At 65.6% G+C, this 14,512-nt stretch overlaps 1 protein-coding gene across 1 annotated transcript; it reads left to right on the plus strand.

The window, feature by feature from the left end:
- Window positions 1-3,189: 3,189 nt before the first annotated feature.
- ARF3 (ADP ribosylation factor 3) lies at window positions 3,190-9,396 on the plus strand. The gene is made up of 5 exons (XM_030554842.1): window positions 3,190-3,302; window positions 6,659-6,846; window positions 7,501-7,611; window positions 8,588-8,712; window positions 8,828-9,396. Exons 2-5 carry the CDS (start codon window positions 6,699-6,701, stop codon window positions 8,987-8,989), a joined length of 546 nt encoding a protein of 181 aa, XP_030410702.1. The 5' UTR covers window positions 3,190-3,302; window positions 6,659-6,698; the 3' UTR covers window positions 8,990-9,396.
- The last annotated feature ends 5,116 nt before the right edge of the window (window positions 9,397-14,512 follow it).

Below are 14,512 nucleotides of genomic sequence, written 5' to 3' on the forward strand. Positions count from 1 at the left end.
TGAGGCTGGACACTCCCTGGGAGCTGCAGGGGCTGACTCATGCTGCAAACACACAGGCCCTGCCCTGACCTCAGCCTGCCCTGCAGCCCAGCCCAGCCTCCAGCCACACAGCACGGCGGGGGTGGGGGGGCGATTGTAGAGTGCAAGGCTGTGTGTGTGCGCACATGTACATGCGCACAGGGGTCTCTCTGTGTGTGTGTACAGTGTGCAGTGAGCGGGCACTGGGGGGCGCTGTGTGCAGTGAGGGGGCACTGGGGGGCTCTGTGTGCAGAGAGTGGGGCACTGGGGGGATTGAGGGATCTGTGTGCAGTGAGTGGGACCCTGCAGGGCTCTGTGTGCAGTGAGTGGGGCTTGGGGGCCCCAGGGGATCTGTGTGCAGTGAGTGGGCACTGGGGGGCTCAGTGTGCAGTTAGTGGGGCTCGAGGGGGTTGGAGGTTCTGTGTGCAGTGGGGGACACGGGTTGGGGGCTCTGTGCAGTGAGTGGGCACTAGGGGGCTCTGTGTGCAGTTAGTGGGGTTCAGGGGGGTTGAGGGCTCTGTGTGCAGTGGGGGGCTTGGAGGCTCTGTGCAGTGACGGGGCGCAGGGGGGTTGAGGGATCTGTGTGCAGTGAGTGGGACACTGCACGGCTCTGTGTGCAGTGAGTGGGCACTGGGGGGCTGAGTGTGCAGTTAGTGGGGCTCGAGGGGGTTGGGGGCTCTGTGTGCAGTGGGAGGCTTGGGGCTCTGTGTGCAGTGAGGGGGCGCAGGGGGGTTGGGGGCTCTGTGCAGTGGGAGGCTTGGGGCTCTGTGTGCAGTGGGGGCGCAGGGGGGGTTGGGGGCTCTGTGTGCAGTGGGGGCGCAGGGGGGGTTGGGGGCTCTGTGTGCAGTGAGGGGGCACAGCGGGGTTGGGGGCTCTGTGTGCAGTGGGGGCGCAGGGGGGTTGGGGGCTCTGTGTGCAGTGGGGGCGCAGGGGGGTTGGGGGCTCTGTGTGCAGTGAGGGGGCCTGGGGGCTCTGTGCAGTGGGAGGCTTGGGGCTGTGTGTGCAGTGAGGGGGCACAGGGGGGTTGGGGGCTCTGTGTGCAGTGGGGGCGCAGGGGGGGTTGGGGGCTCTGTGTGCAGTGAGGGGGCACAGCGGGGTTGGGGGCTCTGTGTGCAGTGGGGGCGCAGGGGGGTTGGGGGCTCTGTGTGCAGTGGGGGGCACAGCGGGGTTGGGGGCTCTGTGTGCAGTGGGGGCGCAGGGGGGTTGGGGGCTCTGTGTGCAGTAGGGGGCACTGGGGGGTTCTGTGTGCAGTGCACTCATGCCTTGGGGGAGGAGGAAACCCCGGAGCTCCCAGACTGCAGCTGAAGTGCACTGACGCACCTGCAATGACCCAACCCAGGCGTCCTGACTCCAGCCGGTGGGTGCCCAGCCCGGCTGCCCACGGGGCAGGAGTGGCCATGCCCAGCCCCAGGGCTACTCCTCTCCTCCCATGTGCGTCCACACTGCAAGGCGCAGTGCGCCACCTGCTGGGGGAGAGCGGCACAGGCTGCCGTGGGGTGCTGCCACAGTAAGCCAGGGCAGGCTGCCTCCCTGGGGGCGGGGGGGGGTTCTGCTCTGGGCAAGCAGCACCCCAGGGGCTTGAGCAACCTGCCCGTATGCAGCGACTGGGCCAGGGGACCGAGCTGATGGTCACATGGGGAACGATCCTGCCTTATCCCCTACTCACGCTGCAGGGGAGCCTCCTACTGCACTGCGCCCTCTCCACTTGTGCAGCGGGACCCCCATATGCACATCTCCTGCTAATGCACCATGACCCCCATGCACATCACCCCCACTAATGCACTACGATCCCCACATGCACGTCACCCCCTAATGCACCACAGCCCCAAAGAACATCTCCCGCTAATGCACCGTGACCCCCCATGCATGTCACCCCACTAATGCACCATGACCCTTCCATACACATCTCCTGCTAATGCACCACAGCCCGCCATGCACGTCTCCCGCTAATGCATCATGACCCCATACGCATCTCCTGCTAATAAACCACAGCCCCCACACACATCTCCCACTAATGCACCATGACCCCCGCATGCATGCTACCCCTGCTAATGCACCTCACCCCCATGCACATCATCCCGCTAATGCACCATGACCACATGCACATCTGCTAATGCACCATGACCCCCGCATGCACGTTTCCCCCTGCCAATACACCACAGCCCCCAAGCACATAGCCTGCTAATGCACCTGCCCCCCATGCACATCACCCCCACTAATGCACCTCGCCCCCATGCATATCACCTCCTGCTAATGCACCAAGGCCCCCCCCGGATGTCACCTCCCCGCTAATACACCACAGCCCCCCATGCACATGTCCAGCTAATGCGCCATGACCCCCCCATGCACGTCACCCCCCACTAATGCACCTCGCCCCCATGCACATCACCTCCTGCTAATGCACCAAGGCCCCCCCCGGATGTCACCTCCCCGCTAATACACCACAGCCCCCCATGCACATGTCCAGCTAATGCGCCATGACCCCCCCATGCACGTCACCCCCCACTAATGCACCTCGCCCCCATGCACATCATCCCGCTAATGCACCATGACCACATGCACATCTGCTAATGCACCATGACCCCCGCATGCACGTTTCCCCCTGCCAATACACCACAGCCCCCAAGCACATAGCCTGCTAATGCACCTGCCCCCCATGCACGTCACCCCCACTAATGCACCTCGCCCCCATGCACATCACCTCCTGCTAATGCACCAAGGCCCCCCCCGGATGTCACCTCCCCGCTAATACACCACAGCCCCCCATGCACATGTCCAGCTAATGCACCATGACCCCCTCATGCACGTCACCCCCCACTAATGCACCTCGCCCCCCCATGCACACTCCCCATGGCACCTCACCATCATGAATCTGAGCCTCGCTATTCACGCTCCAGCCCCCGCGCTGATGTGACCCCCCCGTCCACAGACACGCATCACCCCCGGTAACAGCCCCACCCCAGCGCCCCAGGCCTGCACAGACCCGCGATGCTTCACACTCTCGGCTCCCCCAATGCAGCCCCCTTGCACTTCCCCTCCCCCACTAGTGCAGCAACCCCCCCATTGCATCGCTGCAGCTGCTGCCATGGAGATGGGTTGCTGCTCTCGCGAGGTTTGCTGCTCCCCCTCTCCCCAGAGTTAGGCGAGAACTCTCGCGAGATCCCCGGGTGCGTGCACGGGGCCCGCTGCTTCCGGCTGGGGGGAGGGGTTCGGTGCAGAGTCAGCTGGGGAGGAGGAGGAGGAGGAAGGGGCGGCAGGAAGAGCGCGAGCCGGAGCCGGAGCAGGTAGGTGCGGGGTGCAGGGGCCTGGGGGGGAGCAGGCCAGCCCCCTGGGGGGCCATGCAATGGGTCTGTACTCCTGGGGGGCACGCTCAGTGGGGGGCATGGGGGGGGAGCAGGCCAGCCCCCTGGGGGGCCATGCAATGGGTCTGTACACCGGGGGGGGCACGCTCAGTGGGGGGCATGGGGGGGAGCAGGCCAGCCCCCTGGGGGGCCATGCAATGGGTCTGTACCCCGGGGGGGGCACGCTCAGTGGGGGGCATGGGGGGGAGCAGGCCAGCCCCCTGGGGGGCCATGCAATGGGTCTGTACTCCTGGGGGGCACGCTCAGTGGGGGGCATGGGGGGGGGAGCAGGCCAGCCCCCTGGGGGGCCACGCAATGGGTCTGTACTCCGGGGGGGCACGCTCAGTGGGGGGCATGGGGGGGAGCAGGCCAGCCCCCTGGGGGGCCATGCAATGGGTCTGTACACTGGGGGGGGCACGCTCAGTGGGGGGCATGGGGGGGAGCAGGCCAGCCCCCTGGGGGGCCATGCAATGGGTCTGTTCTCCGGGGGGGCACGCTCAGTGGGGGGCATGGGGGGGAGCAGGCCAGCCCCCTGGGGGGCCATGCAATGGGTCTGTACTCCTGGGGGGCACGCTCAGTGGGGTGCATGAGGGGGGAGCAGGCCAGCCCCCTGGGGGGCCATGCAATGGGTCTGTACTCCGGGGGGGCACGCTCAGTGGGGGGCATGGGGGGGAGCAGGCCAGCCCCCTGGGGGGCCATGCAATGGGTCTGTACACCGGGGGGGCACGCGCAGTGGGGTGTATGGGGGGGGAGCAGGCCAGCCCCCTGGGGGGCCATGCAATGGGTCTGTACACCGGGGGGGCACGCTCAGTGGGGGGCATGGGGGGGAGCAGGCCAGCCCCCTGGGGGGCCATGCAATGGGTCTGTACACCAGGGGGGCACGCTCAGTGGGGGGCATGGGGGGGGAGCAGGCCAGCCCCCTGGGGGGCCATGCAATGGGTCTGTACACCGGGGGGGGCACGCTCAGTGGGGGGCATGGGGGGGAGCAGGCCAGCCCCCTGGGGGGCCATGCAATGGGTCTGTACACCGGGGGGGCACGCTCAGTGGGGTGCATGGGGGGGAGCAGGCCAGCCCCCTGGGGGGCCATGCAATGGGTCTGTACACCGGGGGGGCACGCTCAGTGGGGGGCATGGGGGGGGAGCAGGCCAGCCCCCTGGGGGGCCATGCAATGGGTCTGTACACCGGGGGGGCACGCTCAGTGGGGGGCCTGGGGGGGAGCAGGCCAGCCCCCTGGGGGGCCTGTGCTCGGGGGGACACACTCAGTGGGGTGCATGGGGGGGGAGCAGGCCAGCCCCCTGGAGGGCCATGCAATGGGTCTGTTCTCCGGGGGAGCATGCTCGGTAGGATGCATGGGGGGAGCAGGCCAGCCCCCTGGGGGGCCATGCAATGGGTCTGTACACCGGGGGGGCACGCTCAGTGGGGTGCATGGGGGGAGCAGGCCAGCCCCCTGGGGGGCCATGCAATGGGTCTGTACACCAGGGGGCACGCTCAGTGGGGGGCATGGGGGGGAGCAGGCCAGCCCCCTGGGGGGCCATGCAGTGGGGCCTGTACTCTGGGGGAGCATGCTCGGTAGGATGCATGGGGGGAGCAGGCCTGATCCCCCGGCAGGATGGGGGTTTGTGTGCAGGCCATCTGGGGATGCATGGGCTGCAGTGGGGTCTTTTACCTGGAGGGGCTGGGAGGGGGGCTGGCCCGCCCTGTCACTGAGCGTGGGGAGCCCTGGGCGTGGGGATGTCTCAGACCTAGCAGGGGCGGCTGGACCCAGGCGTCCCTCGCCCCGGGGCCCCATCTAGAGTGGGGTATCTGGTAGGGGGCGTTGTGCCTCAGGGAAGTTGGGGAGCCCAGCTGGGGCCTGCCAGCATCGCGACGGGTGCAGCAGGCCTTGCCCCCCTGCTGCTAGGGAAGGCTGGTTTGGGGGTCCTATTTACAGACTCCAAAAGTGGAAGGGGCTGAGAGCCCAGAGGGGGGGCAGGGCCCTTCCAAAGAGTGGGTGCAGACCTGTTCTCTGAGCAGATTCCCCCCTGAGGCTTGGGGGCTACCTTCCCCCCGAGGGGCCCTCCTTTCCCCGGGTGAGGGGCAGCAGGGCCTGGGGTCTTGTCCCCATGCTGATCAGAGAGTGAACCCTCTGTGAGTTTTTCTGGGGGGAGCTCCCCCCATTATCACTCGTGAAGTGTTGGGGGTGCAAGGCAGGGAGCGTTGTCATGCTTCATTATTAATCATTTTGGGTGGGTAGGTCACAGCCCTGGGGGTCCTGGGTCCTACCTTAATGGGGGGCTGCTGGGAGGGCCCAGTGCTCTCACAGGGGGGGTGCTCATGGGTCTGAGGCATCTGGGCCTGGGGGCATCTGAGGGGGGCCCTGGCAGGCTGTAGAGGAGAAGGATCAGGCACTGGCGCTGGGATCAGCAGGAGGCGTAGGCGGGCAGGAGGGCGCTGATACCATGAGGGCAGGGAATGGCCTAAACGCCAAGGAGAGGGAAATGGTCTGGAAAGGTGAGAGGTGCCCCCTTCCCCTGCGCAGGTATTATGTACAGGCACAGGGGAAGTGGGGGGCTGGGAGCCAGGACACCTCGGTTCAGTTCCCAGCTCTGGAAGGGGAGTGGCTGGAGGCTGGGAATTCCTCTGTTGACTCCGTGGCCTTGGGCAAATCCCTGTCTCAGTGCCTCAGTTTCCCCATTTGTGTTAAGGCTGGTCTGGACCCACCTCCTGGGGGCTGCGGTTGGCAGGTGCTGGGCTCGCACAGTGTTAGGAGCCTGGGCGATGGACACCCCCCCACCCCCAGCCCTGTGTGTGCTGCTTCTGGGCCTCGCTGGCAGCACTGCCGTGACCCTGCTGCTGGCGCCTTGGGGGCCCACACTCTGTGGAGGGGGAGCCAGGGCTGCTGGGTGCTGGGCACGGCCTGGCACGGCTCCTCCCCGGCTCTGCCTGTCAGTATTGTGACAGGGGAGAAAGGTCCCTTGTGGGGCGCACAAAGCCAGCCTGTGGCGCTGCCCTGGGCTCCAGGCCGATCCTTCTTACTGATTGCCCGCGGGTCTCCCCTCTGCCTCCAGCCCAGGGGCCTGGGTAGCCTGAAGCCAATGGGCCAGCAGGGCCCCTGACTGTCGCTGCTGGCCATGGCCACCGAACAGATGGGGACCAGTGCTGGGCCGGCCGGGCATCCAGCCACCCAGTGCCCTGCCCCACCCAGTCCTGCCCTGGAGCTGGGCTCCTGGGGCTTGCGCCCCCCTGCAGCCAGGTGCGCTGGGAGCTGCCATCTCCGCAGGCGCCTGATGCCGGCCGGCCTTGCCCTTCCCGCTGCCCAGGAACCGCGAGCAAGCCGGCCCCAGGAGCCCCTGCACCGCCATGGGCAACATCTTCGGGAACCTGCTGAAAAGCCTGATCGGCAAGAAGGAGATGCGCATCCTGATGGTGGGGCTGGACGCGGCTGGGAAGACCACCATCCTCTACAAGCTGAAGCTGGGCGAGATCGTCACTACTATCCCCACCATCGGTAGGGCCAGGAGCCGGGCCGCGGCCTCTGGGGCTCCCATCAGCCGGCCCGGCCGTGGGGGCAGGGACTCCCATGTGACGGGCGTGGTCACATGCTGGCTGGGTGGCAGGAGGAAAGGACCAGCTGACCCATAACGGGCCTGGGCCCTGGCTGGCGTCTAGGGTGGTTTGGCTCCCCATAGAACATTTCATCAGGGCTCCTGAGTCCTGTCGGCAGCTGGGGGGCAGGGTGGGGTGGGACTGGTGGGTTAGAGCAGGGGGGCTGGGAGCCAGGACTCCTGGGTTCTCTCCCCAGGTCTGGGAGGGGAGTGGAGTCTAGTGGTTAGAGGGGAGGAGTTGGGAGTCAGGATCCTGGGGTTTTTGTCCAGCTTTGCTGCAGTGTGAACTTGGAGGCAAGTTGCTGACCTCTGTGCCTCAATTTCCCCATCGGAATCTGCACCGCCGTGCCCCCCTCCCTGTCTCAGTTTCTTCTTTGCCCATTGAAAGGCTCCTGTGTGAGATGAGTTTGCTGGGTCTCAGTCCAGTGCCTGGAGACCCTGCGGTGGCTGGCACTGAGCAGTGCCCCTGACTGCATGGGCGAAGAGGGTTGAGCCCCCACTGTGGGCAGGGCTGGCTGCCCCCCACGTCTGTGACTAACCTCCTACCCATCTTGCAGGGTTCAACGTGGAGACTGTCGAGTACAAGAACATCAGCTTCACCGTGTGGGACGTGGGCGGCCAGGACAAGATCCGGCCCCTGTGGCGGCACTACTTCCAGAACACCCAGGGTACGGCGGGCAGAGCCCCCCCTTTCCAGGGGGCCTTCCCTCCCCCCAGCGATCATCTAGGGCTGGCTGAGTATCTGGGGGGGAAGGGGGGTGCACTGTTTCTCTCTCTCCTGCTCCTAGGGTGACCAGATCACAACACTAACATTTTGGGACACGCTGGGGTGCCGTCAGCCCCGCCCACAGTCCACCCCTGCTCCTCCCAGGCTCCGCCCTGTTCTGCGCCAGGCCCCCCCTCCGTACCCTTGCTGAGTCCCTCCTCAGTCCCTCACCCGCCACTCACCCCTACGGTGCTGACTTCCCCTCTGCCAGGTGGGTGCTCGCCCACCCCCTGCCTCTTCCTGCCCAAGCATCCGCCCTCACTTGGCCCCCATTCCACCCCCTTCCCCCAAGTCCCCGCGCCTGCCCCTGCCCTGCCTCTCCCCCCTCCCTCGTGGAAAGCGCTAAGTGCTGTCAAACAGCTGTTAGGCGGCGGGAAGCACTGGGGGGGAGGAGTGGGGACATGGTGCGCTGGGGGGAGAAGGAGGCAAGGAGGGGGGTGCTTGGTTGCAATTTTTTCCAGCGCCTCCCTCCCACCTGCCTCATTACCCGAATATCAGAACAAATGGCGTCCCAATCGAACACTGATCTGGACACGGGACAATGGGTTAAATACCGGGGCAGTCCTGGTTTTATCGGGAGATCTGGTCACCCTACCTGCTTTCCCCCTCCCCCACCATGGTGTGAGTGGGTGGGGGGAAGAGAATTGGTAAATGACTTTGTTCGACCCCCCCATTGGAGGGGTTTGGGGGTGCACTGTCACCCCCTCCAAGGTGGGGTGATGAGCGGCTTGGGGGTGCATGGTTACCCCCTCCTAGGTGGGGTGATAAGGAGGGGTTTGGGGGCACACTTTGTCACACAGCCCCGGAGAGGGATGGGGCTTCCTAGCTGGGGTCAGAGTAACCTCCCCCCAGTGTCAGTGCCCTCCCTCCACCCCCAGGGCTGATCTTCGTGGTGGACAGCAATGACCGGGAGCGGGTGAACGAGGCACGCGAGGAGCTGATGCGGATGCTGGCCGAGGATGAGCTGCGGGACGCTGTGCTCCTCGTCTTCGCCAACAAGCAGGTGGGTGTCACGTCCCCCCCAGGGCCCCTCCAGCCTCGGCCGCCCTGGGACTGAATTCTCCGTGGGCGAGGTGCCCGTCATCGGGTCAGCTTGTAACCCCCCCTGCTCCCCCCAGGACCTGCCCAACGCCATGAACGCGGCGGAGATCACGGACAAGCTGGGCCTGCACTCCCTGCGTCACCGCAACTGGTACATCCAGGCCACATGCGCCACCAGCGGCGACGGGCTCTACGAGGGCCTGGACTGGCTGGCCAACCAGCTGAAGAACAAGAAGTGAGCCGAGCCGCCCCCCCTGCGCTGCCGGGGGCCGGGCAGAGCCACCCCTCTGCCCACCCCCTCAGGCTGGCAGGACCCGTCGGCTCTTCCCCCCTCCCCTCTTGTTGGGTTTTGCTTTCTTTCCGGCACCGGTTGCTGTGGGTTTGATTTGGGGTCTCGGGTCTGGTCCCCCTCCCCCCCCCCCGGGGTTTGCACGGATCTCGGGGTGTGTGCGTGTGATATGAATATATCGATATATAAATATATAGGGGGGGCGGGGGGCATCTGCTTCCGTGCTGGGGCAGCCCCCTGCTGCCCGGGGGGGGCGCCGACGGCCCCGCGTGGAGCAGTGGCCTTTCTTTTGTGTTGTTTTTCTGTTGTTCTTGGTGCCCTGTGACGTGACTCTAAACACGGAGGTGAATTTCTCAAGGCAGCTTTAAGCTTCTGTGGGGGGGGGGGGGGGCTGCTGGTCTGTGCTGGGGGGGGAGGGGACACTGCAAGGGGAGGGGCAACTGGGGGAGTAGTTTCTGGGTCTCATCTCATTCCATCTTTCACGGGGGGGGGAGGGGGTTGTATCACTTGCTAGGGCAGTGCCCCCTGCTGGCAACGTGGCCCTTCTCCCCCCTGCCCATTCCCAGCCCCCCTACACCACACTGTACAGACATGAAGGGGGGCTGGCAGAGCGGGTGGGGTTCCCGAGGGGCGAGAGAGGGGCCAGGCCAGGGGCAGCAGGGGGCTGTGGATTCAGTGGCAGAATCGGGACCATAGTGGAAATTGCTCCCCCCCCCCCAGCCTCTCCACACACTGCGCCCCCCCTGAGTTTCAGACGCTGCTGGACCCAGCATCCACGTGCACTTCCCTGTGTCTCCACTGGGGCGGCGCCCCGACAGCACTCACAGCTGCTCAATGACTCCCCCAAAGTGGCCCCAGAGCCTGCTGCGGGGCCCCAGGTTCGCACCCCCCCCCACCAAATCATGTCACTTCAAGAGGCAGGATTCCTCCCCCTGCAGCAGCCCCCCCACATTCCCCAGCACCCACCTCCTCGGCAGCGATGGGGGGTAATCCGGTTATCATGACCTCCTGCGGTGGGGACACCCCGAGAAGCGCCTGTTAGGCTAAGCAGGATTTCAGGGAGATGCATCAGGGACTCCCCGCTGCCTCCCCCCAGCACTTGCCCATAGCAGAGGGGTGGGAGCCCTGAGGATCCTGCCCCCAGGGGCCGGTGGTGGGAGCACCTTAGCTCAGGTTGGGCTGGGTAAGTAGCGGCTGTTTCTCAGTGGGCTGGTTAGCAAGGAGTGTGTTGTTTTTTAATTTGTCTCACTCCAGCAGTCATGCATGTGACCCCCCCATCACTCTCCCCCAAGATGAGGGAAATTGGGCCACACCGACTCCCCCCGGCTTGGGGAGCCACCTAACCAGCCAGCAGAGGGCAGCGATTCACCAGTGACTCCTGCCCCCCCCCCCCCGGTGTGCAGCACAGTGATTGTAATGAGAACCCCCACCCCCACCCCCCTCCGGGGCAGGCGGATGGACTGTCAACTCCTCCCCAGCACATGTATTTATACCCCCGGTCTCTGCTTGGTGTGACATGTTGCCCATGGTTCTGCCCTGGGACGTGGCCGTGTGTATAGCACCCCCCCCCGGCTCTCGGGGTGCTGGATACACAAGGACTCCTGTACCCCCATTGAATATTAAACATGTTTTATGTAGTGCTGGCCCTATGTCGCTTCTTTCGCCTGCCAGAGCAACTGGGACCCCCAACTACTCTCTCAGGTGGGGGGGGGCACGACTCCTGGGTTCTCTCCTCTGCTCTGTGAGGGGAGTGGGGGTCTAGTGGATTAGAGTTGGGGGGGGGCTGGGACTCCCCATCGCACTTGGGCTGAGCCGGTACGTGGCCCAGATCTGGTGTCCTCACCCCCCACCCCTGTTAGTGCCAGTGAAGCCAGGTCCCCTGGGTGGGCTGGGGAAGGGGTGATGGACAGGCTGGGCCTGACTTTAATTAGAAACAGCTTAGGGGAGCGATGGTGCTTCTGGGGCAGGGAGATCCGGAGCCAGAGAGAAGCTTTACCCCCTACTCCCCCTGGTCCTGTACTTAAGGGGATATTGGCTGCAATGGTAAATCCCATTAGCTCTAATCCTGGCTGGCGGAGGCGGATTGTGACCGTTCCACACACTGATTTGAAACAAGTGGGGGCAGGCACTGAATCCTCTCCCCCGCCTTGGGCCGGGGGGGGGGGTATGGGGTGCCGCCTGCCTCTGGAGCACCGGACCTGGCGCTGGCCCTGTGGCTCTGGAAGAGAGAGGGGCCCTTGGTGCAGGACTCCTGGGTTCTGCCCCCCTAGCTCTGCTGCATATTGACTGTGTGAACCTGAACCCTGGGGAGGGGCCCTGCAGGTTCTGCCATTTGCACTGTTCCAGCCCAGTCACCCCCCCTTGCTGGATTCACCCCATTCCCCTTCCCGCAACACCCCTGCACCCTCCAGCTTGGCCCACAGCCTTGGCCCCACGAGTGCTGGGGCCCATACGAGCCGGAGCACTGCGGTGGGACAGGCCGGACGTTTCGTAGCAGCGCGAAGCTTGGACGGCCCCTGGGGACAAGGCTGCGCTCTCGAGGGGCAGCAGGGGGTAGAGCAGGTGCCAGGTGGTGGGTAAATGGAAACTCCACCCATGTGTCCCGAGAACACCCGGACGTGGGGAGAGACGGCCCCTGCCCTGCCCGGGATTCGTGAGCTGCGTGGTACAGGTGGGCACCAGTGACCTGGTCCCTGCTCGGTTTCCGGGGGGGGGAGGGGGCAATGGGGCCTTCCTGCCATGGAGATGGCAGTACCAGGGCTGTTAAATGGTGCAACTTTGAAGTGCGGATGAGACCAAAGTGCCTTGGCCAAGGAGCTGGGAGCTGCCTCCAGCCTCCTGGGGCCTCCACGAGGGCAGGTCAAACCATGGGACGCTCCCGCTCCATCACCTGTCGGCGGGTGGGGGGGTTGCCAGCTGCAGTGGTGGTGGGGGCCAGGTCAGGCTTAGGCCCCTGGGTTTAAATGCCCCTGCCGGAGCCTAGGAACACTTCCCGTGCCGTGGGTCCTGTGGTGTCGACTGGAACCAGATCCAAGCTGCCGCTGAGCTCAGCTGGAGCACTGGGGAATCAAAGTGAGGGGTGGGGTGCATTGGGGGGTAGAAAGCCCCACTTCCCCCCCCCACGAGACAGGGCAGTGGGAGCCCAGCAGCTGCCCCCGATATCCATGCTGCAGGCACATGCACTGGGGCAGTGGCCATGGGCACCAGCCCGAGCCCTGCTAGTCTGACACAAGGAGCCTCACGCCCCGTGGGGCTGGCTCTTCACTCGGGCTGGGGTTTCAGCCCAGGGTGCAGGGGAGGGAACGCTGGGTGGGGGACGTGGGGGGAAGTGTCTCAAGATGTCACATGCCTGGGACTGGGCTGCGAGAGACATCTGCAGGGTCTGCCAATCAGTTCCCCCCACTCAACGCTCCCCAGAGCTATTCCCCCTCAAATCCCCAGTGCTCCAGGCAGATGATTAGAGCAGGGGGCTAGGAGCCAGGACTCCTGGGTTCTCTCCCCGGCTCGGGGACGGGAAGGGGGTCTAGGAGGCCAGGACTCCTGGGTTCTATTGCTGGCTCTGGGAGGGGAGTGGAGTGTAGGGAGCCAGGACTCCTGGGTTCTATCCCTGGCTCGGGGACGGGAAGGGGGTGTAAGGGGCCAGGAGCCAGGACTCCTGGGTTCTATCCCTGGCTTGGGGAGGGGAAGGCAGTCTATGGGGCCAGGAGCCAGGACTCCTGGGTTCTAGCCCCAGCTCGGGGAGGGGTCTATGGGGCCAGGAGCCAGGACTCCTGGGTTCTCTCCCCGACTCAGGGAGGGGGAGGGGGTCTAGGAGGCCAGGACTCCTGGGTTCTATTGCTGGCTCTGGGAGGGGAGTGGAGTGTAGGGGGCCAGGAGCCAGGACTCCTGGGTTCTATCCCCGGCTCTGGGAGGGGGAGTGGGGTGTAGGGGTCCGGGAGCCAGGACTCCTGGGTTTTATTGCTGGCTTTGGGAGGGGGAGGGGGTCTATGGGGCCAGGGGCCAGGACTCCTGGGTTCTATTGCCGGCTCTGGGAGGGGTAGGGGGTCTGTGGGACCAGGAGCCAGGACTCCTGGGTTCTATTGCTGGCTCGGGGAGGGGGAGTGGGGCATAGGGGTCCGGGAGCCAGGACTCCTGGGTTCTATTGCCGGCTCTGGGAGGGGTAGGGGGGTGTAGGGGTCCAGGAGCCAGGACTCCTGGGTTCTATTGCCGGCTCTGGGAGGGGAGTGGGGTCTATGGGGCCGGGAACCTGGACTCCTGCTTTGGTTGTGGCACTTCGTTAGAGGCCGTGTCTGCAGCAGCTCTGAGGTGACAGGGCCTGATCCTGTGTCCCTTTCTGGCAGCAGCCCTTGCTCAGGGGTCTGTTGGGACCCTACTGCCGGAGGCCCCCCAGCTCCCGGACCTGGGGCTGGTGCTGGTTTCCCACCAGCCCATCCATCTCACATTGTCTCTGGGCAGGGGAGGGGGCCCAGCCCCCGTAATCCCATTACAGCCTCATGGCCCGAGCCGCCAGCCCGTCTTCGCCACCTCACGGCAACGGGGGCTGGTATGTGGGTGCAGGTGGCGGGGCCGCAGCCGGGGATTGACAGGCGTGGCCCAGACAATGGGAGCAGCGTCCTGGCGGGGGAATAGCTGGCATGCCGATCCTGTCGCCCTGGGAGCCAGCCCCACAGCCCAGCCCAAGCTCTGGCCCCCCGGTGGCCCCACACCCCCATGCTGCAGGGAGACAGGCAGGCTCCCAGCCAGCTGCTGACCCAGCTGGACGCTGCTCGGCCTGGCAAAGCCAACGCTCACAGGCCGGAGCAGGAGCCCTCAGCTGAGTCTGACCTGAGCCAGCTCCTCCGCCCAGCCCTGGAGCCTGGTACTGCTGAGTGAGACGACTGGGGGCTGCAGCTCGCTGGGGTTGCGGGGCTGTCCCTGGTGAGAGGAGCAGCTGGAAACGTTTGTACAGCTCCTAGCACCCTCCTGGGCAGGGCCCTGGGCGCTGCCCCTGCACAGAGCGAACGCAGCCTGCCCGGCCCCATCAGAGCACATGCTGGCCTCGCCAGGGTCCCTCAGACCTGGCAGCTCTGCACCAGGCTCAGTCTTTACAGCCATGGTGGCTGGTGAGGACTGTTACCAAGTGTGCGAGCCAAGCCCATCCCACCCCTTGTGTGGGGCAGAGGGGCCTTCCCCAGACAGGAGCAGCCAACGTGACCCTATCCCCACCGAGCTGCATTCACGCTTGGCAGCCTGGCCCCTCTTGGCTAGTCCAGTGTTCTTCAAGCCGGCCCACGGCCATGTGGTACCAGCCTCAGCTCAGCAAGGCCCCGTTTCTCAAGGGCACCCTTGTCACCAAATGGACGGATGTGCATGATGGTGGGGTTGGACCCGGGCGTGGCCCTGCTGAGCCAGACAGCACACACTGCATCATCTCACGGCCTCTAGGGCCTGTTCTGCATGCCCCAGAGCACATGAGCCGGCCCCATCCCTGGCC

Source organism: Gopherus evgoodei, chromosome 3 (genome assembly GCF_007399415.2).
Source record: "Gopherus evgoodei ecotype Sinaloan lineage chromosome 3, rGopEvg1_v1.p, whole genome shotgun sequence".
NCBI lineage: Eukaryota > Metazoa > Chordata > Testudines > Testudinidae > Gopherus > Gopherus evgoodei.

What these genes read in the sequence shown, in the direction of transcription:
- ARF3 (XM_030554842.1), top strand. Translation starts at nt 6,699, where the DNA reads ATGGGCAACATCTTCGGGAACCTGCTGAAAAGCCTGATCGGCAAGAAG. An exon ending in CACTACTATCCCCACCATCG is followed by an intron (nt 6,847 to 7,500) that starts GTAGGGCCAGGA and finishes CCCATCTTGCAG; the next exon opens with GGTTCAACGTGGAGACTGTC. An exon ending in TCGTCTTCGCCAACAAGCAG is followed by an intron (nt 8,713 to 8,827) that starts GTGGGTGTCACG and finishes TGCTCCCCCCAG; the next exon opens with GACCTGCCCAACGCCATGAA.